This window comes from Camelina sativa, chromosome 1, assembly GCF_000633955.1.
Source record: "Camelina sativa cultivar DH55 chromosome 1, Cs, whole genome shotgun sequence".
NCBI lineage: Eukaryota > Viridiplantae > Streptophyta > Magnoliopsida > Brassicales > Brassicaceae > Camelina > Camelina sativa.
Window position 1 is genome coordinate 2,061,220 of NC_025685.1, and position 22,672 is coordinate 2,083,891.

A 22,672-nucleotide genomic window follows, 5' to 3' on the forward strand; every position below is an offset into this window, starting at 1 on the left:
ATTGGTAGATCATTGGCGTCGGAAGCCCAGCTAAAGAACGGTTCACCTGAGTGTGAAGTCATGTGGTTGTACCGAGCACCCGGGAAGTAAGCGTTGGCCCAGTGATCAGGCTGGCTCTTTTGCACAATCCAATCATAAGCTTCCGGTGAGAGGCCTTTGATGTTCTCAACATGTCTCTCGAATGAATCCGCTCTTGGGGCATAAGCTGCAGAATAAAAGTCGTCGACGATTAACCGCTTGATCTCATGAGAGAATGGTCCTTTCAAGTCTCTGATGAGCTCATCGGTCAAATACCGCAAACAATACGCATGAAACGATTTGTCAAACACTTTTGGGATCGATTCCTGCAGATTCTTTTGTCTATCCGCAACGAAAGTTATCTGGCAAGTTATTTGGCAAGACGTGGATAGGCCAGATCTTAGCTGAAGCAAGAACCATTCCCAGTTATCATCTGTCTCCGCATCGACCACTGCAAAAGCCAGAGGAAACACTTCATCGTCCCCATCCACAGAAGTAGCAGCTAATAAAGTACCCTGATACTTCGATTTCAACGGCATACTGTCGAGAAACACAAGTGGTCGACACGCCTGGAGAAAACCATAAACTGAGGCGTGAAACGAAACAAAAACACGGTGAAAACTTGAATCTTCCTTTGTCGTGAACGTAGCGAGACTGCCCGGATTGCTTTCCATTATCTTCTCGCAGAAGAGCGGGAGCTGTTTGTAACCATCCTTGTAAGATCCTTGAAGCTGCTCTCTTGCAATCTCTTTACCACGCCATGCCTGAAAGTAATTCAGCTGAATCCCATACTCTTCCTTGATGTCACTGACAATGTCTTTTGGTTTATAGTTAGGAAAAACTTTCAGCTTCTCCTTGATGATGCTAGCAACCCAGCTTCTACTCGTCTGAAGCCCATTAATCCCACCCGCACCTTCACAAGTATGTGCTGGATTCATTTTCTTGATACAGATCAGCTGAGTTGTTGATAGCCTTGAAGCATGGATCCTCCAAGGACAACCTTCGGCTTTACATTTAACTGTCACTCGGTGGCTATCGTTCTTTTTGTAGCGGAATCCAAACTGATTTGCAATGGCGTATTTCCGCAGCGCTTCACGGAACTCCCCAACGTTTTTAAACCTTTGACCCACTCCTGTGATTGTGTTCTGCCACTGCTGTGTTCTTGCCTTCGTGAGAATATCTCCTTTCGGATTCGGGACTTCAACAATCGCTGACATCATATCGGATGGATTAATAACAATCTGTGCATCAGCAGCTCGGTCCATGACTTGCTCCATAGTTACAGCGGGAGGAGCTGAGACTGAGATTGAGATGGGAAGATCTTCTGGTCCCATGGTGTCATCTATCAAGTCGTCCATAGGAACCGGGGGAATCGCTTCAGACAATGTTGTTCTGCTTGATCTGGAAGACAAGAGGGAACCCTTGAAAACTTCAAAAAATCCAGCAGATATATAAGGCAAAATGATGATTAATGTACCAGCTTTGATTACCTGCTAGCCGGCATGTTTGAAAACTCAGGAGCAGCTTCTTCGGGTAAGAGATAGACATCAGCAGTGTTTGAGTTCTCGTGAAATTTGATCATTCGTTTCAAATCTTTATCGTTAGATATCGAGATGAGCGTCTTCTTGTTATCAGGGAGGAAGTATTTGAGAGAAACTGTCCTGACATCGCAATTAAACATCTCCCCAATTTCTGAGATAAAGTCTATGAATGTCATCTGCTCGTCCACGTCAATTGCGTGAGCATCGCCGCCTTTGTACAGCAGTGATCCGCCTTTCTCCGTCTGGAATTCCCCACCAGACATACATATTGCTATGACCCGTTTCCCTGACATGTCCTGAAACAAGCTGAAGAAGAAAATCAAAACACAACCAAACTAGCCATCAAATCTCCTTATTTTGTTCAAGCATTGTGGTTTCCTAAAGCTTTCCAATGTCACAAACCGAAATTGAACACAGAGGAGGAATCGAACTCTGTAAATTATACCTACACACAACAATATAAGCTCTCAATTCTGATGGAAAACTATATAACAAGCATATGAAACTTTTGTTTCATCACAAAATGATGAATGCACATTCAATGATTCAACCATCAACCAATTTGGTTCCTGAAACTTGAATCTACTGTAATTCATGAAAACCACAATCATCATCGAATTGCAATAAAACAGTGAGATTGAATTCAAAAGGTGGGATATTTCGAAGAAAAGGTTTCAGCTTTAAAAAACTATCTAAATTCCACAATAGCTAATCCTCGTAAACCTAAAAATTGATAGCCCTCAGGATCCCTCGACGCAGTTATAGAAGAATCTGCCACCTAACAACGACATAGCAATAGTAACATTACATCGGAATAGAAGATAACAACGTCGGAGAATAGCACTCATGGTAGAATCACAGAATTTGCGCAAAATTAACGAATTTGGGAAATTGGGCAGCAAGAACCCTAAAGCCAAAAAAAAATTAATGTTTTCTGGGTTGTAATATTATAACTTATAAGAATGAGGGATCGAATTACCTGAAAATTGCAGAGAACGAAGAAACCCTAATCCTAAATTGAAGTGTGTTATGATCTGATGATTCTCGGAAGTAGCTCACGACAAGGAAGAGGGAAGAAGAGCCTGACGTGAGACGACCTTTGGATTTTTTTTTTTTCTTTTTTTTTTCTTTTCTCCTTTTGCATTTAATTTCTTTCCTCACATTAAATATAAAATCAATTACCGATAATTGTTAAAAAGTAATAATAAGTGTCGTTTTGAGTAAAAAATATTTAATATATAATAAAATTAATATAATTTCAGTTGATAAAAAAAAAGAAGATAAATTTAAATTTGATTAGCATTGGAAAAAAAAATAACAAAGAAATATGTCAAATTATTATTATTTTCTCTATAACAAGCAATGCAAAAATAAATATTTAATTTGTGGAATGTCTGTATCCCAAATCCAATTTGTCCGTAATATTTTTTGTAATTTAGTATGTAAGTTTAAGTTTTCATTTAATTTTTCTATTTTAGTTTATATATATATATATATATATAAAAATTTAATTTTTTTAAGAAAAATAAAGAGATGAAAAAAAGATTATCTGGCTAAGGAATGGATGATTTAGGGGAAGTGAGACGATGATGATTAATTGTTGAGGCACTTCCATCATGTGCTTTCTTATTTGTTGGACTCTTAACGTAATTTGTAGCCACACACAAAGCAAAAAAAAAAAAGCTGTCCAGGATCGATGATATCTTCACTGCAAATATAACAAAAGATGCATGTAAACAGATCGAAACTTGTAAACAAATTAATCTTTGGAAACTTTATAAACTATGAGTCTATGAAGCGATTCCAAAGACCTATGACTAAACAAAAACGCATAATAGAAAATCTTGAGGGAATATAGTTAATTATCAGAGCTCTGCTTACCATAAACGATTGTAATGGCCTTTGAGAAGAAGAATTTAAATACTCCTAAATTTCGTAGAAGCAAACAAGAGAAAGCTTTCGTGATGAGTCCGTTTTACTGGCGACGAGAAGCTTTCTGAAAAAGGTAATCAAAAATCAATTCGATGGGAATGGTAAAATGTTAATCTCAACAAACAATTTTTGTATGCAAAAAGAACTGAAGCCAACAAAGATCGAAACAGAGTGAAGTAAAAAAGTTACCTTTTTTTGAGAACACATTGCTTCGATCAGATTAGTCGGAGGCGTAGGGTTAGACTACGAACAGAACACATTGAATGAAATTTCCTGATGATGATCGAAGTAATAGAAGAAGAACACGGAGACGTACGTATAGGGGCTGATAGGGGTTGGATTACGAACAGAACACATTGAATTATATTTGATTGATGATGATCAAAAGTAGAAGAAGAAGAAGATTAGGAGATGAAGAGCGATCGATGATGAGTCTCTTCTCATGATATTATCATATAGAAACACAACTACGTACATACATATATATGTCGGTTAATTTTGCACTTTTTAACACAAAAAAGGAAATATTATTTTGAATGTTGGAAAGTAACGGCTACAAATGTCTAATCTGTAATAACGTTACGATTACTGTGTGTTAATCTAATCTAGTTTGTGATTTGGTGAGATTTATGAAAGATTTTAAGAGATTCACACAAAAGACAAATAGGTTCATGGACTTCTCAAACACAAAAGTCAGGTCTGTGTCTAATAATTAATGGCTTCTTCTTCTTCTAGTTACCATATTCCTCGACAAATAGGTTCATCGACTTCTTCTAGTTACCATATTCCTGTGCATTTCTTTCTTCTGAAGCTTTTTACCGTCGGTGGAAAAGCCGGTGACTGGAAGATCCCTCCTTCAGCTTCTTTCTCTTTCAACGAATGGGCTCAAAAAGCTCGCTTCAAAGTTGGAGACTTTATTGTTTTCAAGTACGAAGCCGGTAAAGACTCTGTTCTCCAAGTGACACGAGAAGCTTACGAGAAGTGCAACACCACGAGCCCTAAAGCCAGCTACACCGATGGGAACACAAAGGTGAAGCTAGACCAATCCGGTCCGGTTTACTTCATCAGTGGAACAGAGGGTCACTGTCAAAAGGGTTAGAAGCTACGCCTAGTTGTCGTCACTCCTCGTAACTCTGCCTTCTCTCCAGCTCCTTCGCCATCTGAGTTCGACGGTCCAGCCGTAGCTCCTACTAGTGGTGCTGCAAAGCTCACTGGCGCATTCGCCGTCGTCAGCCTTATTCTTGGTTTCTGGACCTTCTGAAGCTTTTCTTATAGAAGAAAAATTAGTTTGAATTCTATTTATTAATTTTCGAACATGAAGCAGAGATCAGATCACTGTTGTCTCGCTAGTCTTGTTATTTATTAAATTAAATTAATTATTTAATCGGCTTTGTTCTTCCTCTTGTTCAGTTCAACAGAATAAATGGATCTCTATTAAAAGTAACAAAAAAACAAAAACAAAAATCTGGGTATCAATTCGTTTCTCAAATCTCGATTCTGGTTTTTTTTTTGTTTTGTCTTGTTTTGAAACCTTATGAAAGAGAAAGAGCAAAGAAAGACGATGCTTTTCTTTTTTTCTTGAGAATTTGTATTTTTCTTTTTTTTGAAATCCTTCATAATAACACATATAGAGGTGAGATTGTTTCGTTCATATTTCTCACTAGTTTTCAACTAAGGAACTATCCAAAATCTTTTAAAATCTATGTTAAATACTTTTACAAAAAAATTGTGTCAAATTTGAATAACACTGGATTTTATAAGATTTATATAAATGTCTAATTGAATAACAAGATGTTCTAAATTACTTTGACTGATTTTAAGGAAATTTCAAATTCAATAACACTGGATTTGGATAGTGATTTAAAAATCACAAACTAAATAACAGAAGATTTTAGTAAAACACCAGAAGCTTCTAAAATTCTAATTTAATACCCCTCTTAAGATTTTACTTATGGGCGTAGGGTCTGCTACTGGATCCAGCTCTTTAGTTATCCACCCCAAAGCCCATCTTTTGCTAAGAAAATAGGAGAAAACCAAATAACAAAGACAATAATAGTATAGCTCGTATATTAGGTGAAATCGAAAATGTATGTATTGTGTGTACAACAGTACAAGTTAGCAAATTCCTTACTTTATCAATACAAAAAGACAGAAGTAAAGCAAAGGACTTGCTTCTGTCAATACAAAAAAGCTTTTGGTGATACAATAGTAAACATGAGTTGCATTACGTCACGACCTTCTTGGGTCAGCAATCTATTACGTCACTCTTCCTTAAGAATGTAAACTACATGTCGTTTTTGAACTCCATCTCTTATGGACACTGCTTGCCGAATCTCCAAATTCATTCGTAACATCCTGCTATCTAAAGCCAAATAACGTATCTCCCATGCTACTCGAAAGGAATGAATGGTTTACGATTTCACCAAACAAAAAAAAAAACGGCAGAATCAGACCAGAAAGCGATATGTTATATGGACTATGGATTCGTTTTATTTTTAGGGGTATAGTTTCTGCTATGGATTCGTTTCGTTTTAAAACAAAAATAATACTATTAATAATCATTCTAATTGATTACAGCTAAGATAACTCTCTATCATCTCAAAAACAATGCGACGACTTAACCAATAGAAAACATTAATAAGAACAAAGGAAATATTATGTAAATGATTCTAGAAACAAGTGGGAGCTTTAATAATCTGTTGGCTATGGTTCCTGCGCTTACGTCTTCTGATATTTCTATATAAATAATCACTTAATTTGGTTCACGTGATGAAAAAGAATAGTTGAGTGGAGAATTTTTACCCTCGAACATAACACTTTTTAACTTTGCTATTCAAATCGAATCAAGAAGTTACTAACTCACACGTTTAACTAATTATTGTTACCTGTTATATTTTTAATCACATCTAGAAATTATAAGAAGCTTTTTGGACTATGAGACTGAGTCCTTCTATTTTTGGCTAACAAAATTAATTACATTTCATGTAAAAAAATTGGTCGCATCAATCCCATCATTTATATATATAAGGTATAGCCATCAGCCATGCAAGAATTTTGCTGGTCAAACTAGGCGATGAACTCTGATGGAGGTGGATTACCTAGCTGTGGGATTGCTGTTTATAGGTGAAAGATTACCAAAGAAGATTAGGATATATTTTATGAAAAGAGGCATATTAGATATTAATCACTTCTAATTATATATATATAGCTTGTAGTTGTTGGATATATATTCCACAAAGAAGCAAGAAGAAACTCTTATTGTCGTGTATATTAAAATATCAAGTCGTTTTATTCTCCAACAGATTCTTTTTCACTTATCTTTTTGACTGTGTGCATCCGCCCCACCATATTAGAGAATTCATTATACTTAAAAATCTATATATATATAGTATTTAAATTTGGCGTTTTGATATGCAATTTACTGTAGCCATCTTCTCATCTTTATTCTAATGTGAAACGGATGATTATTAGCTCCATCGTTTAAGTTCAATATATTATTGTTACAAACTACAACGCCTAACTTTATTTCAAGTTTAGATTATTCACATTAATTCTTAATGTAATATATGACTTATTTGCCACTCATTATTCTTCCGCTAAAAAAGAAAATTAGGGTTAACTAGTGTTTAATATGAGAAGTGTTTTGGAAAATAAATAAAAGTGGCCGTAGTTAATTAGGCAAGAGTTGCTAAGATTGGTAAGGAACGGAAAGAAAGAGAAGAAAGTGAGAGTATGTTTGAAATTGATAGAAGAGAAAATTCCATTTTAACTAAAACAAATAATAAAACAATGTTTAATTAGAAAAAGATTTGGTTCCAAAAGAACTCTATAAAAAGGAGGTTGAAGAAAGTGAGAAAGAAAATGCCAAACAAAACAGAGAACTTGGACGCCTAACCAATGCTTTTTGTTTTGGTGTCAATTGAAAACAACACATTACATGAATTTTTTTTTGCAAAACCTCGAGCACCATGTGATTGTGTCACCAGTCACGTGTTTTAATCCGTGCCGTTAATATCCCCGACTACTACTGTATGCGTTATGAGCTTGAGTCTATATAAACTTAACGTTCAATGTTCATTCAAATAGTTATATACTATAAGAAAATTTTGAAAATAAAAATAAATCTTGAGTCGCTATTCAAAACTCTGAGGAAAAACAAATGCAAACGATTGAGAATTCGTGATAGAAATGTCAAGTTCTTGATACTTTTGAGAGAAGAGCAGCACAATTTTAGATAAAATAATAGAGCCACACCAAAATCAAAAGCGAACCGAACTTCGAACATATTATATCAAACTCTCTTTAATTAACTTTAATTTATAAATTCTTTGTAATAAAATAACGAGCCAGATTAAATGCAGTGATTATAGTATAAACTTAATTTATTTGACGTATATTATTCTGCATAACGCATGTATAATAATATATGCTGTCATCTCTTACTATTCTTAACATTTTGGAACGTTCGGTCGGTTAAAGTATTATATTGTTGGTTCACTCGTTAATATTTTGGTGGGTCATATTCCTTATAAATACATGCGCAAACCCACCTCTCCACTTAAGACACCAACACATCAAAACAACTTCTAATATATATATAAAAAAACTCTATCTTCTCTTTTTTTTTTTTTTGGTGTATCTTCGTGCTCTTGAATCTGTCACAAATTCTTCAAGAACGAATAGTAATGGGAGGAGACAAGAGATCACAAAGCAGCAAGAGGTTCTCTCTCTTTAGCTTCTTCAAATCACGAAGATCTCACAACAGAGTGGAAGTGGACGCCTCTTGCGACGACGTCGTTTACACTCGCAAAGCAATGGCTAGTGATGAAGACAAACGTCATTGGGTCGCTGAACCAGGTATCGACCGTAAAGCTTCTGCCTTTATCGCCAAGTTTCATGCCACTCGTGTCTCTGAGTCCGAGCGTCAGACAGTCTCTCCTTATCGATCCGACAAGGCATGATGATGGATTAAGGATGAATATGATAATCAATGACTGATTCACTTCTCTGTAAATTGTCTTTCTCTTTTTCTATGTCCTTGTTATAATTCGTTGATTGTGTCCTAAAATGAAGCTTCTCATTCTTTTGCTCTTTTCTCATCTTCTAGCTAGTTCTATCATATGGGGTGTTTTTTGGTTGTGATTCTGTCGGTTAATAACTCAAAGTCATCAGATTCGTCTGTGTATAGTTCCTGCTCGTTGTAAAATCGTCATAATTTAAAATGAATAGAAGAGAATAAAGATTACTGAATCCTCGTAAATTTGTTTTAAAATGTGCCTATCTTAGTCTCTGAGTTAAAAAAAAAAAAAAAAAAAACAAAGCTTTCTGGATTAATCAAAACTAATTCCCTTCGTAAATATTTAATGAAGTGGTTTTAATAAATGTCACGTTTTTTACTACCATGATGACAAAAACAAAAAAAATGGAGTGAATAAGACTAATGGCTTGCAAACACCAAAATTTACGATGTGTTTTGTTCGAATTCTCACATAATAGACGACAAATTGAACCAAATCTAATATATAGATCAAGTCAGTCATGGTCAAACTGGTTTGAAATTAGAAAACCTATAAACTTTCATATAATAATCAAAGTCCAAACAACATAACTTTGATTAATCCGACCCATCCGAAGTAATAATTAATGAGATGATCTCAAATGGTTCTAGTTAACGAGTGTATGGGTTTTTAATACAGTAATTTCCTAGCAAAAAAAGTTCGATCATTGAGATCCATTCAAAATAATATAACTAAAAGACAAAGATATGAAGCCAGCTATTAGAATCAAACAACTTTATATGATTGATATTATTTGCATGGAGGGGAGGTCCTTGTTTAGTTCCTGCTCTCAGATAATGCAGCAGTTGTTGTACAAAAGGTACATTTACGAGTACTTTTATTCTTCTCTTTNGACGACGTCGTTTACACTCGCAAAGCAATGGCTAGTGATGAAGACAAACGTCATTGGGTCGCTGAACCAGGTATCGACCGTAAAGCTTCTGCCTTTATCGCCAAGTTTCATGCCACTCGTGTCTCTGAGTCCGAGCGTCAGACAGTCTCTCCTTATCGATCCGACAAGGCATGATGATGGATTAAGGATGAATATGATAATCAATGACTGATTCACTTCTCTGTAAATTGTCTTTCTCTTTTTCTATGTCCTTGTTATAATTCGTTGATTGTGTCCTAAAATGAAGCTTCTCATTCTTTTGCTCTTTTCTCATCTTCTAGCTAGTTCTATCATATGGGGTGTTTTTTGGTTGTGATTCTGTCGGTTAATAACTCAAAGTCATCAGATTCGTCTGTGTATAGTTCCTGCTCGTTGTAAAATCGTCATAATTTAAAATGAATAGAAGAGAATAAAGATTACTGAATCCTCGTAAATTTGTTTTAAAATGTGCCTATCTTAGTCTCTGAGTTAAAAAAAAAAAAAAAAAAAACAAAGCTTTCTGGATTAATCAAAACTAATTCCCTTCGTAAATATTTAATGAAGTGGTTTTAATAAATGTCACGTTTTTTACTACCATGATGACAAAAACAAAAAAAATGGAGTGAATAAGACTAATGGCTTGCAAACACCAAAATTTACGATGTGTTTTGTTCGAATTCTCACATAATAGACGACAAATTGAACCAAATCTAATATATAGATCAAGTCAGTCATGGTCAAACTGGTTTGAAATTAGAAAACCTATAAACTTTCATATAATAATCAAAGTCCAAACAACATAACTTTGATTAATCCGACCCATCCGAAGTAATAATTAATGAGATGATCTCAAATGGTTCTAGTTAACGAGTGTATGGGTTTTTAATACAGTAATTTCCTAGCAAAAAAAGTTCGATCATTGAGATCCATTCAAAATAATATAACTAAAAGACAAAGATATGAAGCCAGCTATTAGAATCAAACAACTTTATATGATTGATATTATTTGCATGGAGGGGAGGTCCTTGTTTAGTTCCTGCTCTCAGATAATGCAGCAGTTGTTGTACAAAAGGTACATTTACGAGTACTTTTATTCTTCTCTTTATTTCTTTCTTCCTTCGCCTTTGAGCCTTTTCTTGGTTCATATATATACTCTTTACTATTACTGCCAATTATTACCCCAAAATATTCCCTTTAATTTAAATTTAATGGTTGTAAGTCTAGTGATCTCTTAGTGAGTTAGTGGTGCCTGCATAACTCATGATTTGTGAGTGTGTCAGTCTACAAGATTCGACCACCACGAATAATAAAATAACAATAACTCACAAAACATAGGAAAAAAACAATTAAGACTAACAAGGCCGCTTAACAGCTGTAATTGACTATTCGTGGCTATTAAGTATTAATGGCTAGTACTCATCGGTCTCAAATAATTGACTATTCAGAGAAATGACTACCATCTATTTGCACCCCACATGTAAANGGTTTGAAATTAGAAAACCTATAAACTTTCATATAATAATCAAAGTCCAAACAACATAACTTTGATTAATCCGACCCATCCGAAGTAATAATTAATGAGATGATCTCAAATGGTTCTAGTTAACGAGTGTATGGGTTTTTAATACAGTAATTTCCTAGCAAAAAAAGTTCGATCATTGAGATCCATTCAAAATAATATAACTAAAAGACAAAGATATGAAGCCAGCTATTAGAATCAAACAACTTTATATGATTGATATTATTTGCATGGAGGGGAGGTCCTTGTTTAGTTCCTGCTCTCAGATAATGCAGCAGTTGTTGTACAAAAGGTACATTTACGAGTACTTTTATTCTTCTCTTTATTTCTTTCTTCCTTCGCCTTTGAGCCTTTTCTTGGTTCATATATATACTCTTTACTATTACTGCCAATTATTACCCCAAAATATTCCCTTTAATTTAAATTTAATGGTTGTAAGTCTAGTGATCTCTTAGTGAGTTAGTGGTGCCTGCATAACTCATGATTTGTGAGTGTGTCAGTCTACAAGATTCGACCACCACGAATAATAAAATAACAATAACTCACAAAACATAGGAAAAAAACAATTAAGACTAACAAGGCCGCTTAACAGCTGTAATTGACTATTCGTGGCTATTAAGTATTAATGGCTAGTACTCATCGGTCTCAAATAATTGACTATTCAGAGAAATGACTACCATCTATTTGCACCCCACATGTAAATCCACTCCCGAATTTGTTCAACCCAAGGATCAAGTTGCACCCCAAAATAACACACAAGGACCACTTGAATAGTTGAATTCATAGAGAAAGTTGATTTTGAGAAGTATTTGAAATTCAAATTTCTTTAAAGTATCATTTTTTTCTTTTCATAAAGAAACCTACTTTTTTTTTTCTAAAAAAGCAATGCCATTAATTTTTTTAGGTTCAACTGTTTTATTCTGATTGAGAAAGAGATAGTGAAGCAAGAGATTTTCCTTTGCTTTATTGGTATCAATATGGACCTAACCCTGGCGGGAAGTATAACTTTAAAAGCCATAGCCAACGGCTTAATTCGGTTGTCATACGTACTCTTTATTTATACATTGACCATGTTCGTTAAGTTGCCGCTGCGTCTCTTTCCGGCTGTCAAAATTTAAAAGTCAACGTGGCCAAATAAATGTGAAAACTGCCACTGAGACTATTTTTACAGAGATTGCCGGTGTATCATGTGTCGCCATGAAAAACAGGCGATAGTTAAAACTGCCACTGTGACTTGTTTTAACAAAAACGGCGTCTCATTTCAAAGATTTAAACTCCAATAACCTTTATTTTTTAGTCGCAGGATGTGGTTGTTGCGGAAACTTAACTAACATGCTCATTGTATAGTTTTTATATATCTAATTAGTAAATTATAAAACTAAGTAATAAAACTATTTTAGATGTTTATTAAAAATTCAGCATTGAAAATACAATAGGATTTTTTTTATTTTTATTTTTGTGAAAACAAAATTATAATTATAGAAAACATGAAACAAATGGAGTAATAACTAAATACAAAACAGATGGAGTTATAAATTCTCCAAGAATGGAATAACATAATAACTCTAATTTTATGAAATACGAAGACAACGCATATAATGTCGGCCGGTAATAACAGTTGATGTAATCCATCAAAGGAAAACTCATTTGTTCAAGATAGGTCATATGAGACCAACCATCCTTCTTGCTGATCCTGATTTTGACTCGGATTGTCAATTCCATCTTGAGGCACACTTGGACGATATCCATCCTGTGGTTGATATTGATTATGACCAAGATGGTTAACATTTGCATTATGATCATAAACACCAACAGCTGGATTTATCACTGGATAGTAATCTTGTTGGTCAGCAGCACCAGAAAGATTGTTACCGGAAAAAGCATTAACCTCCTCTGGTACTTGAAGAGCGTTGGAAACATTGAGAGTTGGAAAGAATTGAGAATTCACTTCAACTGAAGATGTTGGTGCCATGACATTTGTAGCAGCTTCAGATGATTCACCATATTCAACATGGGATTGCCTTAGGATTTTGTTTTTGTGGTGATAAAGTTCTTTAAGATATTGATCAATGTACTTACACAAATCTTCACGGTGTCTGTTAGTCAGCTGAAATCTATCTTCCTTCCCACCAAGAAGCTCGAACATGGCCTCTTTCATCATCCTTTCCTTATTGTCCTTTATCTTTCTCTTGTTATTCCTCATAGCTTTTGGTATGTTTTGTTTGAGAAAGCCTTCATGGTTCACCATTTTTTCTCTTGCTCCATATCTGTCAGCATCTCGAACTTCTCCACGACGTTCTTTACTCCCAAGTTCGATGGCCAGACCTCCGGGGTTGAGTTGGATGGATTGTAAATCACAGCACATGCTTCGACTCCGCAGAGTACGGAAAGCTCGTGGATCTTTTTCACGAAACCTTTCTTTCTCTTATTGAATGTTGCTTTCCTCGTTGAATCATTTTCAATGTAAGATCGGTTTAGCTTCTTTCTCGTCATAATAATGACAACAATTGAAGAAAAAATATGTGTGTATATGAATTATTTTTTAGTGATTTTGAATGGTGTGTGTTGATTTATCAAAATTTCGTTTATATAGAACAAATGATTTATTATTTTAATTAAATGATGAGCTGTTAAGCTGACAAATTTAATAAAAAGATTTGCTTTTAATTTTATAAAATTTTATTAATTATATTTTTTAAGTAAAAATCTTTAGTGTTGCCACTTGGTTAGATACAATAACGAACATTTATTGGTGAGATTTTCTGTTCATACTATAAGATTTATTACCATAAAAACATTAAAACCATCACTAATGTTGTATCCACTTGTAAAATTCTGGCTAAGAAGAGTAAATGAAAACATCAAAAGTTATCATTTTTATTTATGAAGATACACTGTAATTAAATTTGGTGAAATTTTTGTCTATATAAATTATAGTCATTTATTATTTTATTTTGAATAACAGCTAATATTACACTCAATCAGATTATTTACCTTTTGAGATATCATCACTAAACATATTTTAGCTGTAAAACATTATCTTCTCTATCAACTTATTTTTAGATTTGATACAAAACAAATTATTTGGCATTCAACTGTTTTACAGCTTGTCAAACTTAGTGGACACCTAAGTTGCATGGAAACAAAAACGAATACGCGGAAACGTAACGTTTTGGAAATAAGAAACAATTTTTCTAAAATTAAGAAATTGAAAAGTTTTAGAAACGTATGTATATATATCTGGATATATGTATATATACATAATAAAACACCAAACATAAAACCTATATCAAAAAGAATATTTGAAACAACACAAATTCAAAACATAAAAATTAAATAGTTGAATTAAAACAATAATAATATTATATATTTATATGTATAATGAATATATATTTTCAAATTATTTTATTTATTAAGTTTTTAAGCTAACAAAAAGTTATCGTCGTGTTTCCAAAACAAAAACGGATTTTCCATCTTATTTCCAAACAGAGATTTTTAGGAATATCCAGATATAATGTGTCTTCGTGACTTGTTTACGTGTTTCCAAAAATTTCTGTTTCGGAAATAGAAAACGGATTTTTTAAAAAGTTTTCATGCAACACAGGTAGACACACAATAAAAACGAGAATATCACTAAATCTTTATAAAAAATGAAAACGAGGATATCACAAGTCCAATAACACTGAAAAGTGAAAACCCATAGTCATCACAAAATATAATAAAACTATGATAAAAAGAACATTTGAATATAATTATTTGTTTTGCTTACTAGAACTTGAAACACACTCAGCCACTCTTAAAGTCTAGTAAGACCACATAGAAAGGAAATACTAACGAAACCATGTATTATTGGTAGGACTTGGATTGGTAACAGGGATCGTGCTGCTTGAAGTAACGATGGTTGAAACCGTGGACGAATCACCAAGGATTTGTTGATGCTGGTCTTGGGGTTGGTGGTGATCATCCATAAATAGAAAACCCCTTTGCTCATCATCAACTGCATAGTTCAATGGTTCAGGCTGGTGGTGCATCATCTCCATAAACCATTGTTGTTGGTTCTGACTATAGTTCTTATTTAGGTTTAAATTCAAACTTGGAGGTTGCTCATAGAGTCCAACATGTGGAGATGACGGATAACGAAATTGTTGGTGTTGTTGTTGTTGTTGAAAATGGTTTAGAAAAGCTGCCAATGATGAAGAGGAAGAACCGGCCTCATTAGGTGTGGTGGTTGGTGGGGTTGTAGATGCCATGACTTCCATTGATCCAGTCCTTTCAAAGGTAGTCCCGACTGCACCAGCAGCATTGGAAGACTCGCCGATCTCCATGCCAGAGTTCTGTAAAATCTCAAACCTGCGATTAATATTTTTGAGATATTGTTCAATCATAAAACCTAAATCATTAAGATCCATGATATTCATATGAAACTTTCCCATGTTTCCTATCAAACACTGGAACATGAGTTCTTTCATCTGTAGCTCCCGGTTATCTTTTCTTAGTCTCCTGAAATGATCGGACGCTTTCGCAATCCTTTGTCTGAGAAAGGTTTCTTGGTCCACCATCTTCTTTTGTTGGTCCATTTCTGGAAGCGTCCTGAAATCTGAGACTATCCTTTGAACACAGGAATTTGATGGCCACACTTCGGGGTTGGAATCGTACGGACTGTAGATGATGGCACATGCACTGATGCCACACAAAGTGGAGAGCTCATTCACTTTCTTCATCAACCCTTTCTTTCTTTTCTTGAAAGTTGCTTTCCTCGATGAACCATTGGTAATGAAAGCAAGTTTTACTTTCTTTCTCGTCATCAAAGCTTGTTTTCTTTTTGTTATTTTTTTTTGTGTGTGTTTTTGTTTTGTTTTGAGTTAGCCGATGAGTGTGTTATACTTATACAGTGAGGAAGATCGGGTACAAACATTTGTTTTCTTCAATATTAGATTACAGCTAGTCATAAAATTATTAAGTGCAGCGAATAAAGCTGTATTTAGACTTTGCAAATGTATTCTTGTATGAATATAAATATTTTGTGAATATTTGTGTTAAATTTGTAAGATTTGTTTTCAAAATTGGGTCAAAGATTCTTTCTGATCAGTACGTATCTGGAATTACTCATTTTATTGGATACTTTGACTGTGGATTATTGACTTGTAAATTAACGACAAACGAAAAACATTACATAGATAAATTATAGTTTTATGTATAACTAGATTAAGAAATTTAAAATGTCTATTGTAATGTTTGTGAAATGTAGATATTTATCAATAATTGGAGGGGTGATGACAAATAAAATGGAATTAGGTAGTATCCCGTGCTATAACATGGGTGCGATATTTTTCATTTAAATTAAAAGTTCTTAAATCGATTTAGGATTAAAATTTTAAATTATATAATATTAGTATTTTCCATAAAATTAGATGAACTTGTACAGATTATTGCACGTATATAACTTTAACATATCTATTTTGGAATAAAAAATACGTCTCATCCCGTCTCGTCTCGTCATGTGTCGTGCCGTTAGAAACTTTATGTGCCATAACCGCTTTCTTTTAAATAGTTAGCCATTAGACAATGTATATTAAAAAAGTTTGGTTAAGAAATTTAAGTAAAATACAGTAATTCTCCATTTGAATATTTAATTTATATTTAATAGAAATCATAATTCTCAAAAAACTCTCAAAATATTTTTAAAATACTTAAAAGACATGTTTTAAAGAAGTTACTTACATGTTACATAGTCAACCATTCTCTTATAGGTATGTGAAAATTAAAATTTGATTACCCGGTGGACCACAAGTAAATTTAATTGGGTTAATATATTTTAGCATAAATTAATGTGTAAATATGATTTGAAATATAACATGAAATCATTGTGAATTCATAAATGTATTTATATAAAATAGTGTATAAGTATATAATTTTATGGAGTGATTTTTTATAAAATATTTTTAATTTCTGAATGTCAATTTTTTTTCTTTTTGAAGTCATAAGGTCATATTTCTTTTAATTTGTCTTTTGTAAATATAATTACGACCATACATCAAAATTAAACAGTTAAAAATTGAATCCCTAAAACATAATTGGTTTACAAACATCAAATAACGTTGATTTTTTTGGTCAAAGTGGTATAGTTCTATTAATCACTTTTATACGTTGAAATATTTTTCTTGCACGTTAGAATGTATAATGACCCATACTATACGTTGAAATATTTGTCCCAATTATACGTTAGATTTCTAATGTATTTTGTAATATATTATTCTATTTAGATGCCTTTGTTTATTTGTATATTATCATTAAATTGCATATATTTAGAGGTCTCAAAGTAATTCCTTAGGTTATCCAAAATTTATATCAACCTTATTTATAGTGAAAATCATTTGAGTATAGTGTTTTCATTATTCGAATTATCTATTTGTAGCAAACATATGTTGAACTTAATACTATAAATACACTGAACTTTAATCAAAATTTAATTTACATGTTCTATAAAACTAATTGTATAATCATTTTCCTGATGATATTTAGTGTATATTTTTAATAAAAATATATGATTATCATATATGATGTTTTTAATGTTTTGTCTTAGTTTCAATTTCTAAGATTAGATCAAGACATAGCTTCAAGTTCATCATTGCGGGTTATATCTGAATTAATTTCACATGTGAAATCAGACTACTAAAATAAATTATATTTACGACAATTATAGATTACACGTGTTTATTATAAAAACTCTTGTATTCTTTTTTTTTTTGTTGTTAAAACTTAAAAACACTCTTGTATTCTTGTCCTCTATCTTTGTGACTATACTTATTTTATATACGTACCATTCAAACAAATAATTATGATTTTGATAATTATCGGAATTAAGATTATAATCTTGCTCCAAACTTTTTTTTCTACTGTCAAAAACGAAATTAGAAAACAATCATATATGTGTGTAAATTCTTTAAAGGCCCATGAACATTCAAATTTAATTATTCAAGCATCCAAATCAATACAAAATATATAAAACGACTTGATCATTTTGGGTACATGAACATTCAAATTTAATTATTCAAGCATCCAAATCAATACAAAATATATAAAACGACTTGATCATTTTGGGTAAAGTTAGAATAATCATTTATTAACACAATAGAGGTAAGTAAGATGGGTTACTCGAGTGTCTTCTGGGACACATATACGCAAAAAGCTTGTCCATTTGTGAGATACATACAAATTCTATCATCTTGGGGAAAGTTTAGAATATCTAAATAGTGTAGCTAGCGTTCGAGTAATTCTAAGGACGAACAGTTTTTTTGGTGAAAGCTCATATTTGAGGCAAAATAAAACGAAACTCTAATCACACTTAATGGACACACAATAAAAACGAGAATGTCACAAAATCTTTTTATTTTTTTAAACAGGATATCACAAAATAAGGACCATTACACTGAAAACCATAACCATCACAAAATATAATAATAATATATAAAACTACCCCGTATAAAATTGTTATGCAAGTTTATTACAACCGTAAAGAACATTTGAATATAATTATTGATTTGCTTACTAGGAATTGAAACCCACTCTTAAACTCTGGTAAAACCACATAGAAAGGAAATACTAACGAAACCATGTATTATTGGTAGGACTTGGATTGGTAACGGGGATAGTGCTGCTTGAAGTAACGACGGTAGTTGAAACAGTGGACGAATCACCAAGGATCTGTTGATCATGCTGGTGTTGGGGTTGGTGGTGATCGTGGTGGTTATCATCCATAAATAGAAAACCCCTTTGCTCATCATCAACTGCATAGTTCAATGGTTCAGGCTGGTGGTGCGTCATCTCCATAAACCATTGTTGTTGGTTCTGACTATAGTTCGGATTTAGGTTTAAATTCAAACTTGGAGGTTGCTCATAGAGTCCAACATGTGGAGATGATGGATAAAGAAATTGTTGGTGTTGTTGTTGTTGTTGTTGAAGAGGGTTTAGAAAAGCTGCCAATGGTGAAGAGGAAGAACCCGCCTGATCATTAGTTGTGGTGGTTGGTGGGGTTGTAGACGCCATGATCTCCATTGGTGGGGTCTCGACCACACCAGCAGCATTGGAAGACTCGCCGATCTCCATGCCAGAGCTCTGTAAAATCTCAAACCTGCGGTTAATATCTTTGAGATATTGTTCAATCAAAAAACCTAAATCATTAAGATCCATGATATTCATATGAAACATTCCCATGTTTCCTAATAAACACTGGAACATGACTTCTGTCATCTCTAGCTCCCGGTTATCCTTTCTTTGTCTCCTCAAATGATCGGACGCTTTTGCTATCCTTTGTCTGAGAAAGGTTTCTTGGTCCACCATCTTCTTTTGTTGGTCCATTTCTGGAAGCGTCCTGAACTCTGAGACTATCCTTTGCACACCGGAATTTGATGGCCACACTTCGGGGTTAGAATCGTACGGACTGTAGATGATGGCACATGCACTGATGCCACACAAAGTGGAGAGCTCATTCACTTTCTTCATCAACCCTTTCTTTCTTTTCTTGAAAGTTGCTTTCCTTGATGAATCGTTGGTAATGAAAGCAAGTTTTACTTTCTTTCTTGTCATTGAAACTTATTCTCTCTTTCTTTTTTTCTTTTTGTGTGTGTTTGTTTTGTTTTGAGTTAGCGGATTAGTGTGTTATACTTATATAGTGATGAAGAGGTACAAACATGTGTCTCTCCTGCAATATTAGATTACAGCTACTCATAAAATCAGTAAGTGCAGCGAATAAAGCTGTATTATAGACTTTGCAAACGTATTCTCGTATAAAAGTAAATATTTGTGATAAATTCCTAAGATTTGTTTTCGTAATTGGGTCAAAGATTCTTTCTCAATACGTATCTGGAATTACTTGTTTTACTAGATACTTTGACTGTGGATTGTTGACTTGTAAATTAACGACAACGAAAACATTAGAGAGATAAATTAAATATAGCTTGTTAGGTTAAAATATTGAGCAATATTTTTTGGCGTGGTGATGGCAAATAATAGGGAATTCGTACTAATTACGTCAAGAGGTCGTCTAGAACCTGCATATAGTGAATGCGACTTGTAAAATTATAAAACAATAATGTATTAATGTTTCAACCGGAGGCAACTATTGTATATATATTTTTTATGATGTATCTATGTAGATATACATTATACACGCGTATTTGATAGATTATTAGCATTTTTCAATTTGATGATGTGTAATTCTTTTCAAACACCTTTTTTAGACACTACCATTTTATTTTCTTCTAAATATATGTGTATCTATGTAGGCATGCCTATACAGACTATTATATACATGTATGTATGACGTCATACATTAGGTTTTGTAACTTAAAACATTCATTGAATTATTGACAAGTTGTAAAATCCTTTCAAGATATATTCCCTTTTCCTTTTCATTGGATTAACATTTGAAATTCATGTGTTTAAAATAAAGGAGCCCTACTCGATTCTGAATTTTGTAAAATAAGATTATTTCTAGATTAAGAAAAAATAATATTTAAAAGCCTCTTAAGATTTGGGCTGCTAATCTAAAAACAATTTTAAGCCCAATTTGTTTCGGCCCACATATTTAGTGGAACACGTCCGTCGACTCTTTTTCCTATAGTCGTTTCCTCTTGCTTTCCGCAAGTCCGATCCTCGTCGGTGCCACAGCAATACTTCTTTTCCGGTGAAGGATTTTACTATTTCGATTGCATCGTTTGGTTAGAACATCAACCTTCACGATTTGTTCGGAGAAAGTTTCAGACTTCTGAAGGTAATGTGTTCGGACTTTGTATTTTTTTTGGTTCCGGTTTGAGATAATTAGTTCTTGAGAAAATTGGCGATTATTAGCGTAATTACGTTTCTTAACACTTGATTATTCTCCGTTTCACACTGATGTATCGTCCTTCCTTGTTAGTCCGATGGGTTTTGTTTGGTCTCTGGTTCTACTTTGATTAGTTTGATTTTTTAGAGTTCACGGATCCAAGTTTTGATTTTTGCATACCAGTTGTTCGATAAAATGCCTCAATATTCACTCGTATGTATCAAACTTATCTTTTGGTTTCCATGAATTTTTTCATGATCTCAATGCTTAACTCTTCAAGTAAATCGTGTATTCGTGCACATAAGACTTATACCTTCAGTTTTTTGTTTGTGTCGTCTTTTGTAAAATTTACCTTGGAGTTTCTTAATTTTACTGTCGGGTCTGTAAACCATCTTTAGGCTTATAAAAGTGTTTATGAAACTGATTGAAGATTTTTGTTTATACAGGAGGAAGGCCATGAAAGTCAAGATCTTGCGTATCCTTTTTTTTTGCTTCATCTTTTTTAGCTCTCTGTTGGAAAGTTTATATTAGGGTGCGTTAGGTTGCAAGTTAAGTGATGATAAAGTCACCCCAGGACTTTTGATAGTGATTATTTAATATAATAGATTGATGATCCTTATTTAATGAGGATACTTTATGATCGGGGTTACTGATGTTTATATACTAGACTAAGTTTGTTCAAACTGCCTGCATTGTTGGATTTGTTGCACAAGTTAAAGAAGAAATCGAAATTGTTGCACAAGTTAAAGAAGAAATCGAAATTGTTGCACTTGACTTTCTATGCTACTTCTGTCCTGCATACCATTAAAAACAGAGTAAGTTCCTTGTCCCTTTACCTTATGCATTATTCTCTTATACAACAACCTCAGCTCCAACATATGAGCTCTTACAATGCTGAATAGATGGCATGCAGTCGCTTCATGGACATGGGATGCACAAGACGAAACATGTGGGATATGTCGGATGGCTTTTGATGGTTGTTGTCCTGATTGCAAACTTCCTGGAGATGATTGCCCTCTAAGTAAAGTTCTCTGCTTTCATGTCTTCACTTTTATAATTGTTGCTTCGAACACACTCTCCCTTTCTCATGCTTACCCAGAACATTGCTAAGCTGGTTTATTTACTTATGGTAATTGAAAACAAAAAACAGAACTGCATGTCTTAGACCTTATTGTTTTGGTGTTAGGGCAGTTTGGGGAGCTTGCAACCACGCGTTTCATCTTCACTGTATATTGAAATGGGTGAATTCGCAGACGAGTCAAGCTCATTGCCCAATGTGCCGAAGAGAATGGCAGTTCAAAGAGTAAGCAAATTATAAGGAGGATTATAGTCTCAAGCTCTCATCATGGTGGATGCTTTGGAATGATCTCTTGAATCTGTATTTTGGTGTTTGAGTTTTAATCGTTGCACAAAGGCAAGAGAGATTTGGGATTCTTTTTGGAGCTTGGGGTTAGTTTGATTGATTGGAACATTCATAGATGAAGCAACTTGGTGTAAACTTCATCTCTAATCTCTATGATGTTTGTTTGTGTTAGTTAGTTATTTTGTGTCATATCGCATTTGAATTTGTATTACTTTGCTTGATTCTTATTTTTCATTAGTTTATTGAAATGGAAAACATTGATGATGAATCGACCGGCGGCGATGAGTCGGTTATCCTCGGTTTTGTTTCTTTTCAGACTCACCACCACATATGATTAATTAATTGTGTGTACTCTATTGAATTAATTTGATTATATTTGAACAAGATATAGTATGAGCCGACATATCAAAATTGAGTTATATAAAGTTTTTTTTTTTCTGTATATGTGATAACAACCGGTGGGTGAATGAATGTGTAGTGTTTTCTCGTGGATATCGCTAATGGTGCCAAGCAATGGGGCCAAATTATTGGTGACGAAATGATGCGTG

At 33.6% G+C, this 22,672-nt stretch overlaps 5 protein-coding genes, 1 long non-coding RNA gene and 2 pseudogenes across 7 annotated transcripts in view; 4 read left to right on the top strand and 4 right to left on the bottom strand.

Moving 5' to 3' along the window:
• Positions 1-1,852, bottom strand: part of LOC104703554 — a 3,529-nt gene extending 1,677 nt beyond the window's left edge. The window contains exons 1-2 of the mRNA XM_010419586.1: positions 1,509-1,852; positions 47-1,419 (exon numbers count right to left, since the gene is read on the bottom strand). Coding sequence (XP_010417888.1) covers positions 47-1,419; positions 1,509-1,852 — 1,717 coding nt within the window. The remainder of the gene's footprint in view (positions 1-46; positions 1,420-1,508) is intronic.
• Positions 2,943-3,916, bottom strand: LOC104716991. The gene is made up of 3 exons (XR_756169.2): positions 3,681-3,916; positions 3,441-3,555; positions 2,943-3,267 (listed from the first exon to the last, which is right to left on the bottom strand). It is a non-coding gene; the product is annotated as an uncharacterized LOC104716991 (long non-coding RNA).
• Positions 4,174-4,819, top strand: LOC104717052 (annotated as a pseudogene).
• On the top strand, positions 8,071-8,751 carry LOC104717143. The gene has a single exon (XM_010434709.2). It carries the CDS (start codon positions 8,177-8,179, stop codon positions 8,450-8,452), a length of 276 nt encoding a protein of 91 aa, XP_010433011.1. The 5' UTR covers positions 8,071-8,176; the 3' UTR covers positions 8,453-8,751.
• LOC104703564 lies at positions 8,482-9,874 on the top strand. The gene is made up of 2 exons (XM_010419596.2): positions 8,482-8,500; positions 9,343-9,874. Exons 1-2 carry the CDS (start codon positions 8,482-8,484, stop codon positions 9,573-9,575), a joined length of 252 nt encoding a protein of 83 aa, XP_010417898.1. The 3' UTR covers positions 9,576-9,874.
• On the bottom strand, positions 12,415-13,431 carry LOC104703574 (annotated as a pseudogene).
• On the bottom strand, positions 14,696-19,686 carry LOC104717240 (agamous-like MADS-box protein AGL80). Of its 2 annotated transcripts, XM_019244632.1 has the most exons (2): positions 18,849-19,686; positions 14,696-15,058 (listed from the first exon to the last, which is right to left on the bottom strand). In XM_019244632.1, exons 1-2 carry the CDS (start codon positions 19,522-19,524, stop codon positions 14,769-14,771), a joined length of 966 nt encoding a protein of 321 aa, XP_019100177.1. In that variant the 5' UTR covers positions 19,525-19,686; the 3' UTR covers positions 14,696-14,768. The 2 variants fall into 2 exon arrangements, with proteins under 2 accessions (XP_019100177.1, XP_010433119.1); XM_010434817.1 differs by lacking the exon at positions 14,696-15,058 and having other exon boundaries at positions 18,299-19,686.
• Positions 21,243-22,417, top strand: LOC104717338 (anaphase-promoting complex subunit 11-like). The gene is made up of 3 exons (XM_019244634.1): positions 21,243-21,576; positions 21,664-21,782; positions 21,953-22,417. The coding sequence occupies exons 1-3, from the start codon at positions 21,542-21,544 to the stop codon at positions 22,066-22,068; spliced, it is 270 nt and encodes an 89-aa protein (XP_019100179.1). The 5' UTR covers positions 21,243-21,541; the 3' UTR covers positions 22,069-22,417.

What these genes read in the sequence shown, in the direction of transcription:
- LOC104717240 (XM_010434817.1), bottom strand. Translation starts at nt 19,524, where the DNA reads ATGACAAGAAAGAAAGTAAAACTTGCTTTCATTACCAACGATTCATCA.
- LOC104717143 (XM_010434709.2), top strand. Translation starts at nt 8,177, where the DNA reads ATGGGAGGAGACAAGAGATCACAAAGCAGCAAGAGGTTCTCTCTCTTT.
- LOC104717338 (XM_019244634.1), top strand. Translation starts at nt 21,542, where the DNA reads ATGCTACTTCTGTCCTGCATACCATTAAAAACAGA. An exon ending in TGCATACCATTAAAAACAGA is followed by an intron (nt 21,577 to 21,663) that starts GTAAGTTCCTTG and finishes AATGCTGAATAG; the next exon opens with ATGGCATGCAGTCGCTTCAT. An exon ending in TGGAGATGATTGCCCTCTAA is followed by an intron (nt 21,783 to 21,952) that starts GTAAAGTTCTCT and finishes GTGTTAGGGCAG; the next exon opens with TTTGGGGAGCTTGCAACCAC.